This window comes from Anabrus simplex, chromosome X, assembly GCF_040414725.1.
Source record: "Anabrus simplex isolate iqAnaSimp1 chromosome X, ASM4041472v1, whole genome shotgun sequence".
NCBI lineage: Eukaryota > Metazoa > Arthropoda > Insecta > Orthoptera > Tettigoniidae > Anabrus > Anabrus simplex.
The window spans coordinates 67,489,938-67,509,542 of NC_090279.1; the positions used below are offsets into that span (position 1 = coordinate 67,489,938).

The 19,605-nt window shown below is 39.2% G+C and overlaps 1 protein-coding gene across 1 annotated transcript; it reads right to left on the reverse strand.

Annotated features, from left to right (window-relative positions):
* Positions 1-18,298: 18,298 nt before the first annotated feature.
* Positions 18,299-19,060, reverse strand: LOC137503281 (zinc finger protein ZFP2-like; the record flags this gene model as incomplete). The annotated part of the gene is made up of 1 exon (XM_068230826.1): positions 18,299-19,060. A coding segment is annotated over one exon (762 nt), but the record flags the coding sequence as incomplete, so codon positions are not given.
* Between the last annotated feature and the right edge of the window lie 545 nt (positions 19,061-19,605).

Genomic DNA, 19,605 nt, shown 5'->3' on the forward strand with positions numbered 1-19,605 from the left:
AAGTTATCAGCAAAAAGAGAAGTTCATGACATGTTCGTTTCAGAACAACCTAAAGTGTTTGTTCCATTTGAAAATAATACTGTGGATGAACATCTGGCTTCCTTTAGGGAAAATGCCTCTTTAAGCAGTATTTATCTACCAAACCAAGAGGAAAATATGGAACAAAACTATGCCTCCTCTCGGATTTGGACACGGTTTATGTGTGCGCCTCTGCAGTTGACAATGCTACATCAATAAACAGACGGAGAGAAATGAACAATGGAAGGAATGTGGTATTCAGACTTGTCAAAGATATTGAGGGAACAGGGAGAAACGTCACTACAGACAATTTCATCACCGACTTTACCCTGGCTAGTGAGCTTCTGAAAAGAACCACAATTTCAACAATGCCAATTTCCTACTGGAACATTCCTAGAGACTTAACACTTGCTGATCCCACTTCGCATACTCCTTAAATGGACCTATTCATAAGAACTCAAATTTTCATACACCATTTAATAATGTATCAGCAAACTCATAAAAACTAACCAGTTCTCCAAAACACAAAATTGAGATGAATCTCTGATGGACAGGTTAGTACAATTACTTACGAAAGATAAAAGGTGAACATCAAAGAGACATATGCACGTGCTGGCCAAGAAAGGTTATACTATGGATTGTACACAGGGGTAAGATATAAATAATGCACAAGCAGTCAGGAAAATACAAGGACACTGGTGCATGAACAAGAACTGGCTACTTCAGATATATTGAAAGCCAAGGCACAACAACTTACAAACAGTACAACACAAAAAAAATCAAAAGGTAATTCACAACCAAACACAAAGGAAATACTACAAAGATCAGTGAGAGTGTCACCAACATTAACAATTAGTTACATTAAACAGAACAGATATTTCCTAACCAACAGCCTTTCTCTTGACAAGACTATTCAAAGAAAACATTAAAGTCTCCCAGTTTGAAGTTGCTAACGATACAAATGAGTGGCACTATGTGCCGTCCAAAGAGAAACCCACTGACTTAGTGTCTCTATAGAAAAAAATATAAGAACATGTGACTGAATAAAAGATCAGCATTTTCAATTACAAAATCTGGGCATACAGTAAGAATTGAAATGACTAGAAAATATGAGCAAAGCAAGTTCAAGATAAGACTATTATGCAGTTCAGGAATATAAACAAATTTTTAATTCCAGGATTTTTGAGAGAATTGACACACAGAAAGTTCATTTTCACATAACGTCCAAAAGCATTCCAAATAAAGGAATTACACATGCAGCTGCACCTTTATGGATACATAATCAAATATTACCATTCAAGAGTCTTGATGATGATGATGATGATGATGATGATGATGATGATGATGATGCTTGTTGTTTAAAGGGGCCTAACATCTACGGTCATCGGCTCACTCGAGAATCAAGCGCAGTTTACAATACCTTATGGTCAAGAATAAGTCCCATACCAGTGTGAAAATTTACACCAGCATAAGACAAAGATTTTGCCCTCTGTCCAACAGCCAAAGAGTGCACCAAGGTAACAGGTAAAGACAAATACTTGTAAAGACGACATGAAGAGGGGAGGTAGAGGAAAAGTCATGACACATGGCACTAGAAACGCCGAAAACATCCATGAAGAGTGTAGAGTGTACAATCTAAAACCGATGATGCCATCCATGTTTGATGCAGGTAATCGGCTGACTGCAGTCCCGTAACTGCAGCAGTGTGCACATGTCAAATGCCAGGAAGAAAGCAGTGGTAAATGACGAATGCGGCAGAGGTGAGTTGACAAGATAAAACCTTTGCCTCATCAATCTCTACTCGTATGCAACCTACAAAACAAAATTCACTATTTTGGATAACATAAGAGAACAACACCAATGGAAAAACAGCATGAAGCAAACTTCCAGCAACACATGATGGCAGACACGTCAGTTAGATACACTGTATAACTCCTTGTGAAGAAATGATTTAAAACTTAGTTGATCTAAACAAATGGAAATTAAGCATGTCCTGTCCCTGGAAAAAAACGTCTGAAAAATAACAAGTTTTGCCAGGAATATATTAAATTCATATTAGAATTCAAATCACTTGATAACATGAGAGGAATGTGAAAACCTGCACTAAGAAAAACACTATTAAATTCCACATTACCCTGTCATAAATCATTCAAGTAAAACAGCAAAAACACTTGTTAAAATCAACGCTTCAGACAAGACTGACAATGGCATTAGTCTCAACTACATACACCATGAAGGGTCATCCACTCAAGAACATCTCTTCTCTATAATCATCTGACTGCGGGCTCAACAAATAGCATTTACGTGTGTATGTCAGATTGTTTAGCAATAAAATGTTGCTCTGTGTAAAATGCAAGGCAGCAAAGCTTTACAAAAAATCGGTTTTTCATAACTCTCCCTTCAAAGTCTGAGATTTGCGGAGCCTTTCTCTTGACAAGACTACTCAAAGAAAACATTAAAGGCTCCCAGTTTGAAGTTGCTAAAGATACAAATGAGTGGCACCATGTGCCGTCCAAAGAGAAACCCGCTGACTTAGTGTCCAGACGACCACAAATGAACACAATTGTCAACAATACAGTTTGTTGGCATAGTTCTGGATGGTTGAATCAAGATCCTTTGAGTAGGAATAAATGAAAACGTGATGTTCGAATTAATCTCCCAGTTCAAAAAATGCCACAAATGCTTTTAGAGACCTGATGATGACTTATTCATAACAAAAGTTTCAAGATTAAAAAAGGTACAGAGAGTAGCTACATATTGTTTTTGATTTATCTCAGATTGTTATAAACAAGAGTGAAATTCAAGTCCACTCTTCATATCGGAGTTGAACCCTCCACTCAAATATTGCATTAATGTTCTGTAGAAAATATTAAATCATATTGATTATAACAATAATCATAGATCAAGAAGCCATCTCCTTGTCGAAAGAAGACTGCACAATATCTTAATTCTAGTGGGGAGGAAATATTAGATCATTCTGTATATATATCATCATCTCACTAATCTAATTATCATTGCGGAACAACTTCGACTACTTCATCATGGCACTCAACCCTTAATCACATCTCTGAGAGGCAAGTTTCGGATCCCATCAGCAAGGAGGGCGGTAAAGAAGCAACAATTATGCACGTCTCAAAGGTCGTAAATTGAATGAATATACTTCTGAACAATTAATGCGAAATACACAAAGTGTGCATGTACCCATTTCTGAACACTAGAATAGACTATGCTGGCTCAATTCTCATAAACATTGACGTGAGATGGAACAAGACCAGACTGCCTAGCTACCAAGTCTCTCTACATAGACATGATACCTAATCTCACAACAACTACATTGCTCACCTCTCTTTGTTCGCTTATTTTCACAGAGGTCACCCCCTGAACATTTACAGTGATAATGGCACAAACTTCTTCAGAGCAGCTAAGGAAATCAAGGCCTTTCTGAAAAACAATCCTGAGAAAAACCAGCTCTTCCCTGCAACTGCAGGCATGGGACTGATACAGCATTCCATCCCTCCTGCAGCACTACACTTTGATAGAAAACGAGAAGCAGCTGTCAACAGTCTGATATATCACCTTAGAAGAGTGATGAATTCTTATTTCTTGACCAACAAAGAATGGACCACTCTTACAACACATACTCACATCTCCTCACTAAAGTTAAATGACGACCCTTTTGACACTTCTTACCTAACTACATCCAATTTCCTTGTAGGAGAGAAAAATACTACACTCCCTGATCATGATTATGCTTCCTCTCTCATTATCCAGATGGCTGTATATTGAGCAGCCAACCCAGAATTCCTGAAAGAGATTGTCAATTAAATATCCCAACAAATACCCCATAACAACATAGTCACATGCTATGCAGTGGACGATGGCAGTGATCAAATGTGTATCCTAATTCATGTAACAAATGTTCAGGTGAGTAATGGGGAACATACACAGCCTATTCACAAACACTGTCCTTTACCACACATGAAACAGAAAGGCAAGATCACTCTTGAAGGGCTCATTTATTCATTGAAAGTTTAAGTAATATTATAAGTCACCATAGACTAGTATCATCACAGACCACATTAGGAAGGATAAGAATGTTTTCTACTTGCCACAAGATGGCTACAATGTGTGTAGTACGTAAGTGAATTCTGACAGTAAGCAAGCAATCACCTGCAACTTTTATCTACAAATAATTGTATTATCTAGAAGTCAATAATTAATATAATCAACAAGATTACAATGGTGTTTCATTTGGAACAACTAGTAAAATACCCAGGAACAGTAACAAAAAGTGCTCCTTATAGCAACTCCGTGTTTGAAAATATTCACTAAGTGAAAAATATTAGTAGCAATGATACCACCTCCCAAATGATATACAGTAGAGGTCTTTGGATATATCCCAACTGCTGCGTGATACATAATGCAAGATCATAAAGAACATGAAGGAAACGTGAAAATTAGGTAAGTAAACAGTCAATCTCATAAAAAGGTGTATCAATCATATGTATTGAAATGAAGGGTCAACCACTGATATCTGTTCAGCAATTTTCTATTTTCAGTACCTAACAATGGCTTATCAAATTATGTACATTACCTCAAGTGAGTTTTCCTGCATTGGCCCTGGCTCTGTAAACTCTGATTTGGCTTCTTTTTTCAGTGGTATCATTTCTGATACATTTTCAATATTTTCCTGTGGAAAATAAGATACATAAGTTATGCACGTAACACACATTTACAAATACTGTCACCAACAAATGAGCATGATAATTTACTACTTCCAAGTATTACAGTTACTTTCAAAATTTTACTACTGTTTAAGAGAGATTTCTACCAGCAGAGGATTTCAAAACCAAAGGCTGCACTGAGAATGGTGTTATCATCCTTGTTCAAACCTAATGTCAGAGAAAGCATGAGACTGAGAACCAAATATAAAGTGAGAAGCATTTTCTAGCCATATCAGAAGATATCCTACCAGAGATGGAAATTTTGGAAGGAATCTGCCACAGACATAAACACTAAATTATATTAATTGATTTTGTGTATCCAGTTACGTCTATCAAATCATTGAGGTTGTTTGAATCACATCCAAGTATTAAAACTGTCCTAAATATTTTGCCATACAGTGAGAAATATTAATACTATGCTCTTAACATACATTTTGTTTAGACAGACAGATCAAAATCCCTTGAAACATTTTAATCACTAACTATAATCTGGTTTTTGCCAAGCTCACAGGGAATAAACACTGCATTGAGACAGTTCTGTTCATCCAAGTATAAAAATAAAAAACGAACATGAAAGAAGCAGGCTTATCACAGTCATAGACCAGGGAAGGATGTGATGCAGGTCAAACATAAAGCAACTACAAATGAGATGTTTTACAACTACAAGGATGTTATGCAGTGTTCTGTGAAGAACTGTAGGGATGAGAACACCATCAGTGTTGGAGTGTACATCTGCAGTTTCAGAAGCTCTTTCATGATCTACGAAGGTCATCCAATAAATAAGTTTCCCTATTTTTTCTCTGCAAACCACATGTTTTAGAATTAAGTTGGTACTGTAGGAACTTCCACTGGCGTATGGCTGGTGTAAGGTGATCTTCAACCGCACGTGCTTGCTCTGTGTTCACCAGTACGGCGCTACCTGCCATGGAGCTACCAATTGAAAGCGTGTCCACTTGTGAACTCTGTTCTGTTATTCGCTTTTCCACGGCAAAAAATGAAGTGGCTACCAATATTCATTGTCATTTGGTGTGAGTTTATAGTGAAAAATGCATGCTGGCATTCATGGTTCCTGGAACGACAGCACGATGTACATGATGACAATCGCAGCGCCAGCCCCAATACAGCCACTGTTGCAGGTCAGAATGTGGTGGACGAAGATTAACGCGTCAGCACTGATGAGATAATGAATCTACTGCCTCCCGGCACGGAAACTGGGCAGTCCTTTATTGCAATGATCTTGTTGAATGTCTTGCAGTATTGAAAAGTCTGTGCAAGATGGGTCCCAAGTTTTCTTACTGATGCTCACAAGCAATAACAGAACGAGGTAGCCTGAGCTTTCCTGCAAATGCTTCAAAGAGAGGGAGATCAAATGTCTTCCCGCATTGTTACTGGAGATGAAAGCAGGGCGCATTATTCAACTCTAAAAACAAAACCACAAAGCATGCTATGGAAGAAACTTGGCGAACATGCTCATAAAAAGGGCCAAGACCTCAGACTCTTTTTTACAATTTACTTTACATCGCACCGACACAAATAGGTCTTATGTTGACGATTGGAGAGGAAGAGCCTAGGAGTGGGAAGGAAGCAGCTGTGGCGTTAATTAAGGTACATCCCCAATACTTACCTGGTATGAAAATGGGAAACCACGGAAATCCATCTTCAGGGCTGCCGACAGTGGGGTTCGAACGCACTATCTCCCAGATGCAAGCTCATAGCTGCGCGGCCTAAACCACATGGCCAACTTGCCCGGTTAGACCTCAGCCTCTGTAGGCATAGTTTTGGCTACTGCCTTTTGAGACTGTAATGATGTTGTATTGGTTGACTGACCGCCCCAATGCACAGTGGTCACACATGAGAGGTCCTGCACGGTCCTTACGAAGCTCAGAGTTGAAATCCAACGAAAACATTCTGGTCTTGTCTCAGAAAATATTGCCCATTCAGTTCAAAGGACGCAGGATTTGCTGCAGAACTTCAACAGGGACCTTTTTCCCCATCCACCTTATTCTGCGGAACTTGACCCGAGTGATTTCCATCTCTATCCACAACTCAAGTTGCACCTTGGAGGTAAGCGGTTTGCAACTGATGAAGAGGTGGAAGAGGAAGTGCACCGCTGTCTACAGAGATGGGACCCGAACCGGTATGATGAAGGTATCAAGAAACTGCTGCCAAGATAACAAAATGTTTGGACTGAAATAGTGACTATGTGGAAAAGTAGTGTACGAGTTGTAGAATGAAAATTAAATATTTCTGAAAGGTAAATAAAACCAAGCACCATGGGGCAACAGCCCCCGTAGGGCCATGGCTTACCAAGTGACCACTGCTCAGCCCAAAGGCCTACAGATTACGAGGTGTCATGTGGTGATCACGAACAATCCTCTCCGTCGTTATTCTAGACTTCCTAGACCAGGGCCACCATCTCACTGTCAGATAGCTCCTCAATTTTAATCACATAGGCTGAGTAGACCTCCAACCAGCCCTCAGATGCAGGTAAAAATCCCTGACCTGGCCAGGAATTGAACCCGGGGCCTCTGGGTAAGAGGCAGGCATGCTACCCCGACAATGCAGGGCCAGCACAAGTGTAAATAGCCTGCTTATATTTTTTGTAAAATAGGGAAACCTATTTATCGGATGGCCCTCGTATACTACGAGACCTTTAAATTTTTCACTTGGATTCATAAAACATTTTGACACTACAGGGGCGCAGGAGGGACTGTGATCAAAAGCTTACATTCTATTACAAGTTAGTTTACTAATAAAAGCGAATTAAAGTATAAAATTCCAGAATATACTCACTTATCCCATTTAATACAGAAGAAATCGAACAGTAGCTGAACTAAGGAAAGGAAGATAAAATAATGCACAAAATGGAGAGTTTGTTAAAGATGAAGCCATTCTTTCCATTGTAGACTTAGTTAAATGTAACAAAAAAACTTTCTAGTTTGTCAAACATACAATTTAGCATAAATTATTACACTATAAACATACCCGTAAAAAATAAACACTCTATTATACAAAGAATGACATGTTTCATTCTACAAGAACATCCTCAGATTCTATGAAATCACACAAAATATGCATATATGTACAGCATTGTTTACGTTGCATAAACTTGTCAATGATAGAGAGTTCAGTGATAATATGAGCCAGTACTGACAAATAAGAAATTGACAAGTATTAATATATCGAGAAAACTCCTGAACTTATCTAGACTGCCAATGCCAACTTTGTTGTCACCAAATACTATTTCAGGACTGTGGTCTTGGAGAGGTAAATGGAAAGTTTTGAGTATAGCACAAACCTTACGGAGAGGGGAAGGGAAGCATGAGAGGGGAGTGCCGAACATTGTGGATCCCTCCTACTGGATGTTAAAATCTAGTACACTGTACCATGGAGAGGAGAGGGGGAAGTAGGATGGAACGAGTGGAGCACTGTGGAATACTCTTTCCACACTGGAGAGGGGAGAGAAGGTTATTAACCTACTTCATGTTATAATGTACTTTTATGTAAGATGGATGAATGCAACTGAATGATTTTAGATGAATAATGTATGGAATTGAAATAGAAAATATCTATAGGATATTATTGTGATAAATGCCAATTTAATGAGTAAGTATGGTCCAAATATTATGTGAGTAGAGCGATGTGCGGGGAATATTTTAAGTGTGTATGGTCATTTAAGTTGGTTACGTTAGCACTTTTTGCGATGTAGATCTCGATTGCTTCCCTGATATTCGAATATTTGATTTGATTTTCAATGTGTAAAATTTTTAGATCTGTGTTGATGTCTGTGAAATAGTGTGAACTGTCGTACATGTGCTCCCCAAAGGCTGAATGCTGATTATATATGAACGTTTATTGTGTTATTTGAGTCTTGTGTGGAAATTTTGTTTTGTCTGACCTGTATAGGTGGCATTGCAGTTAAGTTCTTGGCACTTGATTTCATAGAATCGTGACTTTGAGAAAGGGTCTTTTTTGTTTAGGCGCACTTGTTGATGTGTCTCTGCAGGGTGTTGTTCATCCTAAAGGTTAATTAAAACCCTGTTTCCTAAATATATAACCAACTTCTTATGTGTATTATTAATGTAGTTGAGAACCAAGTGTGGTGGTTTTCCAGGGACTTTTCTTTTTTTTGTATAATATTTTATCTACTGTGCCTGGAGGGTGGTTGTCTTCTTTCACGATTTGTTTAACAATTCGTGCCTCTTCATTGAAATTCATTGTGCTCATTGGTATGGAAATAGCTCTGTGTATCATTGTATTCAATCCTGGTATTTATTGTGTATGCATGGTTAGACTCGTCAATAGCATGCAACACCTGAGTGGGCTTGCTGTACACTTTGTAAGAGAGGTTGCCATTATTCCTGCTGATTGTGGTGTTATTTTCTTATTAGATTCTTGCACCATTGTGAAGCTGGTGGAATTTTGTAAATAATTTAGTGTGTTTAATAACTGGTGTGTATTAGTGAAGTCATTATCATATGCACAAGATGTCACCTACATACCTGCTCCAGTATAATATTCCTTTTGAATGCTGATACGTTCAGAAGATGTTTTCAAAGTTATTCAAAAAAATGTTTGCTATTACACCTTATAATGGTGAGCCCATGGCTAACCCTTCTTTGTGGCAATACATCTTGTCAGTCAATGCAAAGCTATTTTGGTGTAGCATTGTTCTAATAAGGCTAATTATTTCTTCAGTTTCCTGCAGTGAAGTATTTTCTTTATGAATATTTTTGATAATTTTAATGGATTCATCCGCTTATCCCCAGGTTTCAACCTATTAATTAGGAAACATTCAAACAAAGCACACCGTTTCAGAAAATGTTAAATATTATAAAAAATATTGATCACAATGTATTCACATTTTCAATAATATTAGAAAATATGCCATCATTTACAACATTTAACATACCATCATGTCCATTTCTCTATTCATTGAGTCATAAGTTTGTCGGTTCAAACGCCCACCCGTGCTGGAGATACTCAACACTGAGGTAGGCTGTATTTGTCACATTCTCATGTTGTCTAAATCCCCCTAAGCCAATAAAGATGAGATTCTGGAAGTGTAATGGTGACCTTGTATATCAACTTTCATTTCCTCTAGCAAGTGTCTTCCCATTCTGTTTCTATTTAACTGAAATGCTCCTGTTTGATTGCTGTATTAATATATACGCAATCGGTAATGTCAATGAATAGATTGTCTCCGCCTAACATATGTAAAAATATAACCTATTTCTCATAATACTATTTTGAAATTATTGATAGGTTCAACATCATCCGTATAATCATTGAATAATGAAACAAAATGTTTGTGTTATCTGAATTGCAGCCGCATCATCATCAGGTCCGATTTCTAGATATCCGTTTTCACTTATATCACAGTTATCAGTAAAATTATCTTTGTTGATATGTTATTTACTCACTAAAAATTTACCTCCATCCCTGCTCAACAATTCTGTGTCATTTCTTATGCCGTTATTCAGCTCAGTCTCAATATCCGCAGTATTCAATCCCGTCATGTTTACGAACTAAACAGCTGACCAGCACTCGCAAAAGTTCAAGACCGTTGCCTAGAAAACTTCAAGACAAATTCTCACTCTTCTTTTATTTCCTAAGGCTTGTATATTGTACTGCATGTTCATCAATGCCTAATAAACAATTCACCACCAAAAAATACAAAACTATTGCATAGATTGCACACGTATGCAGATAATGCAGCTGGGTGTTTTCGGGCAATAAGGACCGTAAGGCAAAGTGAACAGTCGGGCGCTTTCGGGCGGGAAAGGGTTGATTAGTTCTAGGCTGGTTTTAATTTATCTGTCTTCTTTATGTCAGACTTTCTCTTTTAGGATTTTTTCAGTTGTTAGCTTAAATTGTAAATTGGCACATCATAATTTACTATTGGTCTAATGGGACATGAGCTTTTGTGGATTTTGGGGATGGCTCTTACTGTGGGGAGTTTGGGATTTTTTGATGGTGAGGCTTTCTTTTTCTTGTTCTGTGAGAATGAAATCTGTTTGCTGGATAGCTTGTTTTATTTTGTTTCGAAACTTATTTGTAGGGTCACATTTTAGTTCTTGAATTCCGTTGTTGTTGATGACAGCTATTGTTTTTTTCTATATACCCAAGAATAGAACATAACAAGAAGTGTCAAGAGTATAGATCTTGAATAGCAGTGCACTCGCATCTCAGATATGTTCAGACACCGTTCTCTTCTGTAGTGTCTGTAATTTAGAACTCAACCAGCTAACATTTATTCAGAGAACAGTGTGCATAAGCTGCAGAATTTCACCTTTAAGCAACTCCTGGACAATGTCACATCTATAAATTAGCAGTTCACAGTGTAGGGAGTAGATTTTTGCTGTTGAGTCACAATTATTCATTGAATATCCCTCTTCCAACTCTCAAGGTTTTCAAAGACTCTGAGGTGCAAGAATGATGTGCAGGAATTCACTTTTATGCCAGTATAACTACAGACGTGTGCTGGGATATTCAGCCTCATCAAATACCTCTACAATGGACCCAAATTACACTCGCCAACATGAAAGTAGAATGTTATCACATCACCATGTAAGCTATCAGATGAAGAGAGACTGAACTGTAAGCCACACATTCAGAAGATTACAATTTACTGTGTTTACAGTAGCAACAGACAGAGCAAGGAAAGATGATGACAATAAGTCGCTTCTTCTCCAAAATTATTTCACAGCTTCTTCGCCAAGGCAGAGTTTTACTATGAGATCACCCAACATTAGTAACATTGTAAAGAAGTTTAAATGATGCAAATCTTTGCTGGAATTTCTTTTGGAGGAAAAATATGTTCACTATGAGATTCAAAGACCTACTGGCCATAAGCGAATTAAATCCATCACCCACAATTGTCCTTCAGTTTAGCAGCTACTAGCACTAAAATTTTATAATGTATGATAGGAGATGATGTCAATCCCACAACGATACCATTACCAAACCATGGAGAATAAAAACATAACCATACAACCTACAGAAATCCATTTCAATAAATGCCAGAGGTAATCAGTAAACAATAAACAGTCATTTGATGGGTACTTAACTCATGAAATGTCCTGATGCCTCGATCTTGAAACGCTGCCTGTCACAACTTCATTGGTAGCTGGACCTAACCAAGGTTCCTTCACTATCAAGTCCACAACTTTAATTCAGCTTTTTGCCACTATCAAACATAGCATGCACTGCCATCTCCCTAGCAAATGCTAGAGGCCAATTGTCCACTTGGCGACCATAATCTGGGGGCATGTGCCACCAGAAACCCTTTCCTTGCCCCATGAACAAAGTTTCTGTCACTAGTTGGACCTATAGAAGTATATAAATACTGTTGTTTGTACATCCTAAGAGTTGGCTGCCTTGCGTAGCACATTATCACATACTCCCAGACAAAGAAACAAAAGATAGACATATTTTACCTAGATGCCCATGTAGAAAATGGCGACTGCTGGGGTTAATATTGGGGAAGCACATAGTAAATTATGCCCCTGCCAAACTTATTCACCTACTAAGGGTTAAATTCTGACCTCTATAAAGTTATTTGCCATGAGCTTCACAAGTGATGCATTTGTTGTTCTTTCAAGCCAGGCTGGTTCCTCTTTGATTTTTACTTGCAGGTCCATTTCACACTGCAACTGAAGTAGTTAGAAGGTACTGGGGTTCTTGATTACTTCCAATGATTTTACACTGAAACATAGCCCAGAGAAATATATTACCTTATTGCAGTCATTGCTACTTAGGTTATCTGTCAACAGACTAAGCATTATGCTTGAAATTTTACATGACCGTCAATATTATGAACATACCAAAAAGACTCAAAATTTTACATGACTGTTAATATTGTGATCATACCTATTGGACCTCAAGTTTTCTATGACTGATACTATGCAGAACAATCTCCATAACAACACTGATAACCATAACAAGAATTCTACATATGATATCCTAAATGGAAACTTCTCAAAATTTCGAACCCTACTACCATATGTCGCAGCCTACAATGTAAAGAACAACTCAACATTCACAGCGTCATTATTAAATTGCAAACATAGGTAAATAACACAGCAACACAATAATTAAAATTATGCACTACATATTGTAATTTCTTTCTGAAACTAATATCCGCAATTCTTCACCTGCGTAACCCTTCAGAAAAATTCTTCACTCCAAAAAATTTTGATAGGCAAGGTAAGTTACGTTATATTGCTACAACACACGAGGAACAGATTTGCCGGCACTTGTGACACAAAAGCCAGGAGTTTTCAAAAAGAATGCCAGTTATATGTGTATACAGATTTAATGCTTAAGTAGAAATAAAATTTAAGAAAATTAAAAATATTAAATGTTAAAAATATGTAGAATGAGAATGATTAGTATTAACTTCTTACTGTTCCCAATTGAGATCTATAATTTTCGCAAAAGTAAATTATAGAACTTGAACCTTACCGACAATAGAGATTGTGGACACAGTGTAAATGATAGAAATCACAATTTCTCAATGAAGAAAATCTGTAGCACAATAAATTAACGAAATTGGCTGTACAAATGGCTAATACGCGTCTTATGCAACACATACCTCACACCTAGAGACAAAACCTGATATTTTAATTCAGAGTAATCACTTAAAACAAACACTTAAAGAACGGATTTGATTTGTATCAGTCAGTAGAGCGGGCTGAATTTAGGAAAGGATGAATTACCAGTGAGAACTCCAGAGTACACGACACTTCTTGAAAACAGCACTGGGTGCAATGTCCCGTTATATTTATATCAACTATCAATACAGTCCTGTTCTAGTGGGCTTTACACGTGGTCAAAGAGAATGAGTAAGAGATGACTCTCAACGTTATTTTTCACTTCTGAACGAAACGGCTGCGCAAAGATCGCCAGGAATTGCACACCAGCGCCTCTAGTGTAAACAGGGCTGAACTAAAATTACCGGGCGGGTGATTTAAATCGTTTAGCGCGCGGAGGGTCCGCAGGTTCTCGTCCCACCTCCACTCTTAAATATTACATTAAATATATTTTTTCTTTCTCTTCTATTTTTCTTTCATTTCCTTTTCTTTCTTTCCTTCTTTCTGTTACCTTTTTCTGAAATACTGCATTCTGAACAACAATACACCTGGAGGTTTGGCTGTGCTTTATTATTATTATTATTAATAAATTTTTTGCTGGAGAAAAGAAGCTTACCAGCTTCTGCTGCTTATTATAATTATTTCAATTATGGAGCTATATTTTATATTTACAAATTCACAAAGCCTTGAAGGATCGGAGTGACTGGCCTTGCCTGTGCTGCTTTTGTTTGTTTCTGCTGAGGAAGAAGGAAGCTAACTCACAAAGGGAGGAAGGAAGTGACCTGAAGGTGAGTGGGATTGGCAATCCTTATCTCAGATTAAGACCTATGACAGAAATAGACACTAACATCCCCTCGTACATCAGTCCTCTTTAACACTACTTAAGCCAACTGTAACAGTCAATAGTATCCAGATATGCCACTTATGCAGGAAATAAAATATAAATACAATGTAAGAAAGAAAACCATATACAGAAACCAAAACGATGAAAGGAAACTCATATGCTAAGGAGGGAGTTTGTACGATTCAAAGGTAAATTGAAATGAAACATGATCTTTTGATTTATGGAACTATATTCTACCTACTATCTACAGTGTTACAGGTATAAAATTGTGTAGAAATTATATTCAGCAGTGTTAATCATCAATTAATATACATCAGCCAGAAAACTATTCAATACAACACAAATACAAGATCATTCATTTATGAAAGAAAGACTGGAACTGACAAGGTACAACATAATACTTTTCTCTCTTATTGCAGTTTAACGTTGCACTGACATTGCAAAAGTTTTCAGCAACACCATTTGTATTTTCCCAAGGAACTTACTATATGATACATCTTTCAGTCTGTCAAGAGAGGCATCTTGGGCTACACACTGAAGAATATTGAGATTTGTACTTCTTTTGCATCTACTAGAGGATGGCAAATCTCTGGCAGAGTAGTGTTTGATGAAACCAAGACATGATAGCACATACTCTGTTCCTACATACTGCACCAAAACACAACATATCATTCAATCGGTCATCTGCATTTAGATGATAAACAATGTCAAGCTACAAAATTGTATGCATCCCTTGTATTCATTGGTCTACACTATTTACAATAAAAAATGTTCTATTTTGTGACAGTAGGATATATCAAAAATTTTCTGCTAGATGGAAAAGGATGGAATCATGAATATATTTTAGGGTTTAAAAGACAAGAGATAGCTTACAGAATCTGTGATTGCTCGCTCTTACAACATGCAGGAGGTACAAATAATGCTTCCCTTCAGTCCATCCGCAGGAGAGGAGTTCTAATAAATTTACAGAAATATGTAGCATCAGGATCTAAATACAATAATATGGCAGCTGATCCAGCACAAAACATTCCCATGCCAAGTCACAACATACCTCCACCTATTAAGAGCTATGTCCAAGGAATTGCTTGCTAATTTAGTACAGTATTGTGAAAAATATGCTGCTACTTCCACAACATTACGGTGTGCAAGGGACTTTGCTGTGACCTAGACGAAATGCCAGTTGAAGACAGTGGAAACTCACTTCAGACAGTGCCATTTGTACCTACTGTATATCGAAGGCAGAAATCTATGTTGGTGGTTGCAGAGTAGGCTGATCTGTGGTCTGACAGCATGCACTCCAACCGGCCAACCAAGCAGAGGAATGGTGGCTATGGTTCCACCGTGTTTCTACACCTCTGCATTTGGGACACAGAAACGGGCTGTTCCCCTACCACTGGCTGTCCTGAGATTGGTTTTTCCTTTCGCCTGCAGTAAGGCGAATGATGGGACAGTTCCTAGTATATGTTATGGCCACCAAATATCTTGCCCTCACCACAAATCTCCTTGCTTAAGATGATGTTGCCTGTTGATTAAAAGGGCCTAAAATCTAGTTCATTGTTTTAAGAGAAAGTACAACTAGGCAACCATCCCCTATATATATTAGTAATCGGAGAGAAGAAATGGAAGGGGGCTGACACTAGGAAAAATGATGGTATCAGCTAAGAAGGACCATGTCCTTTGAGGAAAATAAGACTCTCTAGGCCTCCATACATAATACAATCGGGGGCAGAAAAGAACAGGTCGTGATCGTGGTAGATCAGATAGGATAGATGAAAGTGGGGAGCCTGGTACAAGTAAGCGGAAGCAGTGCCAAAATTCAATTAAGGGCTCCGTGGTCGCCTACCCAAGCTCCCAAGTACGGAGCCCACATGGGACCCCTTTTAGTCGTCTCTTACAGCAGGCAGAGGATGCTGTTATTCTACTGCCCCTACCCACAGGGGGACAACAATGATAAGGCTAGTTGCTTTACGTTGCACCGACACAGATAGGTCTTATGACGATGATGGGACAGGAAAGGCCTACGAATAGGAAGGAAGCAGCCGTGGCCTTAATTAAGGTACAGCCCCATCATTTGCCAGGTGTGAAAATGGGAAACCACAGAAAACCATTTTCCGGGCTGCCGATAGTGGGGTTCGAAATTATCTTCCGGATAGTGGATACTGGCCGCACTTATGTTTCAAATTATCCGAAATTCATTTGCCTTGGTGTGGTATGTTTTCATGTTCTGGCCTCAGGAGATTAGTAAAACAAGAACAGTAAGGATGCTTACCTCAAATATCTTGTACTTTTCTTCAAACACGCAAACGAAGATAACAGATATACGCATACAAATCAAAGTAAAGCAAAATGTCACAAACGTCAAAAACGTGGTCGTCCCACGTGGTCCAAGTTGTCAAACTCAAATCGATCAATAGCAATCGGGAGATGTTTCTACCAATAGGAGCTGCCGTATTCGTCACGTGGGCTTAGGATGAGTGACGTGATGTACAACAGCGCGCCCAAGCGAGTGGAGGGCAAAAGTATTCAGTCTGAGCCGGGCTCTCGGAAGGGTAGGACCTATGCCGCTGTCAAACCCTTTCACGTGGTAGTGGTGGGGGTAAGGTTCGGCAGTACGGTTCACTGCCGTCTCAATCATACATACATAGATTGAGACGGCGGTGGTTCGGTTATTGATGTTGGGGAGGAAGGGGCGTTATCGTTGAAGGAGGGATTGGGTATGGGTGGGGTATAGCAGCCATTACTGAATGAAAACAGCTCATTTGCGAGCTTTAATCTGAAAATGCAACAACCCGACAACATTATCGAGATCATTTTGCAGTTGCTCACAATCTTGTAACTTATTTATTACTTTGTACAGAATAACATCATCTGCGAAAAGCCTTATCTCTGATTCCACTTCTTTACACATATCATTGATATATATAAGAAAACATAAAGGTCCAATAATACTGCCTTGAGGAATTGCCCTCTTAATTTTTACAGGCCAGATAAAGCTTCACTTACTATAATTCTCTGAGTTCTATTTTCTAAAAACAGAGCCACCCATTCAGTCACTCTTTTATCTAGTCCAATTGCTTTCATTTTTGCCAGTAGTCTTTCTCGCTTGTATGGGTCCGCATATGATCGGTTAGTTTGCCTCTCTTTATGACTGGCCTGTATGTCTCCGCATATGTTCGGTAAGATTGCCTCTCTTTATGAATTATTTTCCACAGACATTGCATCTATTTGGCTTCTCACCTGTATGGGTCCGCATATGATCGGTCAGACTGCCTTTCCTTGTGAATGATTTGCCACAGACATTGCACCTGTAAGACTTCTCACCTGTACGAGTCCGCATATGATCGGTCAAACTGCCTTTCCTTGTGAATGATTTGCCACAGACATTGCATCTTTAAGACTTCTCGCCTGCATTGGACCGCATATGTTCCATTAGTGTGCCTCTATGACTCGCCTGTATGGCTCCGCATACGTTCGGTTAGTTTGCCTTTCTTTATGAATGATTCCTCATAGACATTGCAGCTGTATTGTTTCTCGCCAGTATGAGTCCGCATATGACCGGTTAGAATGCGTTTCTGTATGAATGATTTGCCACAGACATTGCAGCAGTAAAGCTTCTCGCCTGTATTTGTCAGCATATGATCGGTCAGGTTGCCTTTCTTTGTGAATGATTTGTCACAGACAATGCAGCTGTATGGCTTCTCGCCAGTATGGGTACGCATATGATCTATCAGACTGCCTTTCGTTGTGAATGCTTTGCCATTGACATTGCAGTTGTAACGCTTCACGCCTGTATGGGTCCGCATATGTTCGGTTAGGTTACCTCTCTGTATGAATGATTTGCCAAAGATATTGCACCTGTATAGCTTCTCGCCAGTATGGGTCCGCATATGTGCGGTTAGTTTGCCTCTCTTCATGAATGATTTGCCACAGACATTGCAGCTGTAAGGCTTCTCGCCTGTATGGGTCCGCGTATCATCAGTGAGATTGCCTTTCGTTGTGAATGCTTTGCCAATGACATTGCAGTTGTAACGCTTCACGCCTGTATGGGTCCGCATATGTTCGGTTAGGTTACCTCTCTGTATGAATGATTTGCCACAGATATTGCAGCTGTATTGCTTCTAGCCAGTATGGGTCCGCATATGTGCGGTTAGTTTGCCTCTCTTTATGAATGATTTGCCACAGACATTGCAGCTGTAAGGCTTCTCGCCTGTATGGGTCCGCATATGATCAGTGAGATTGCCTTTCTGTGTGAATGATTTGTCACAGACATTGCACCTGTTTGGCTTCTCATCTGTATGGGTTCGCATATGTTCGGTTATGTTACCTCTCTGTATGAATGGTTTGCCACAGACATTGCAACTGTAAGGCTTAACGCCTGTATGGGCCCGCATATGTTCGGTTAGGTTACCTCTCTGTGTGAATGATTTGCCACAGACATTGCAGCTGTAAGGCTTCTCACCTATATGGGTACGCAAATGAACGGTCAGACTGCCTTTCGTTGCGAATGATTTGCCACAGGCATTGCAGCTGCATACCTTCTCGCCTGTATGGGTCCGCATATGATAGGTCAGACCGCCTATCGTTGCGAATGTTTTGCCACAGACATTGCAGCTGTAAGGCTTCTCGCCTGTATGAGTACGCAAATGAACGGTGAGACTGCTATTCGTTGTGAATGATTTGCCACAGACATTGCAGCTGTAAGGCTTCGCGCCTGTATGAGTCCGCACATGATCGGGCAGACGGCCTTTCGTTGCGAATGTTTTGCCACAGACATTGCAGCTGTAAGGCTTCTCGCCTGTATGGGTCCGCATATGTTTGGTTAGGTTACCTCTCTTTATGAATGATTTGCCACAGACATTGCAGCTGTGATGCTTCACGCCTGTATGGGTACGCATATGACCGGTTAGACTGCCTTCCTGTATGAATGACTTGCTACAGACATTGCACTTGTTTGGCTTCTCTCCTGTTTGAGTCAGCTTGTGATAAGATATACTCCTTTTCTTGACTAATGATTTGCAACATACAGTGCAAAAGGGAGGCTTGTTGCCTGTCTGAATACCGATGTGACCAACTAGTTTTTTCCAGCTGAAGGATTTTACACAGACGTTGCTGCAGCATCGTTTCTCGCCCGTGTGGGACCGCATATATTCTGGACTTTTCCTGAAATTTTTATGAGATACTGAGCATTCGTTTATAATCCCACCTTTATGCAATCGCGTGTCCCCAGTCAGCATTTTCCTCTTTGTAAAGCAATTATCAGAAAATCCGCACACTTGGAGCGGGTGGATCCTGAGGTGTTTCGACAAGCTGCTTCGGCTACATAACACCTTTCCGCAGTGATCGCACTTGAAGGGTCGATCTTCCTTGTGTCTCATCAGATGTCGCAAGAGGTCCAACTTCCTAGCCAGGACTTCACTGCACACAG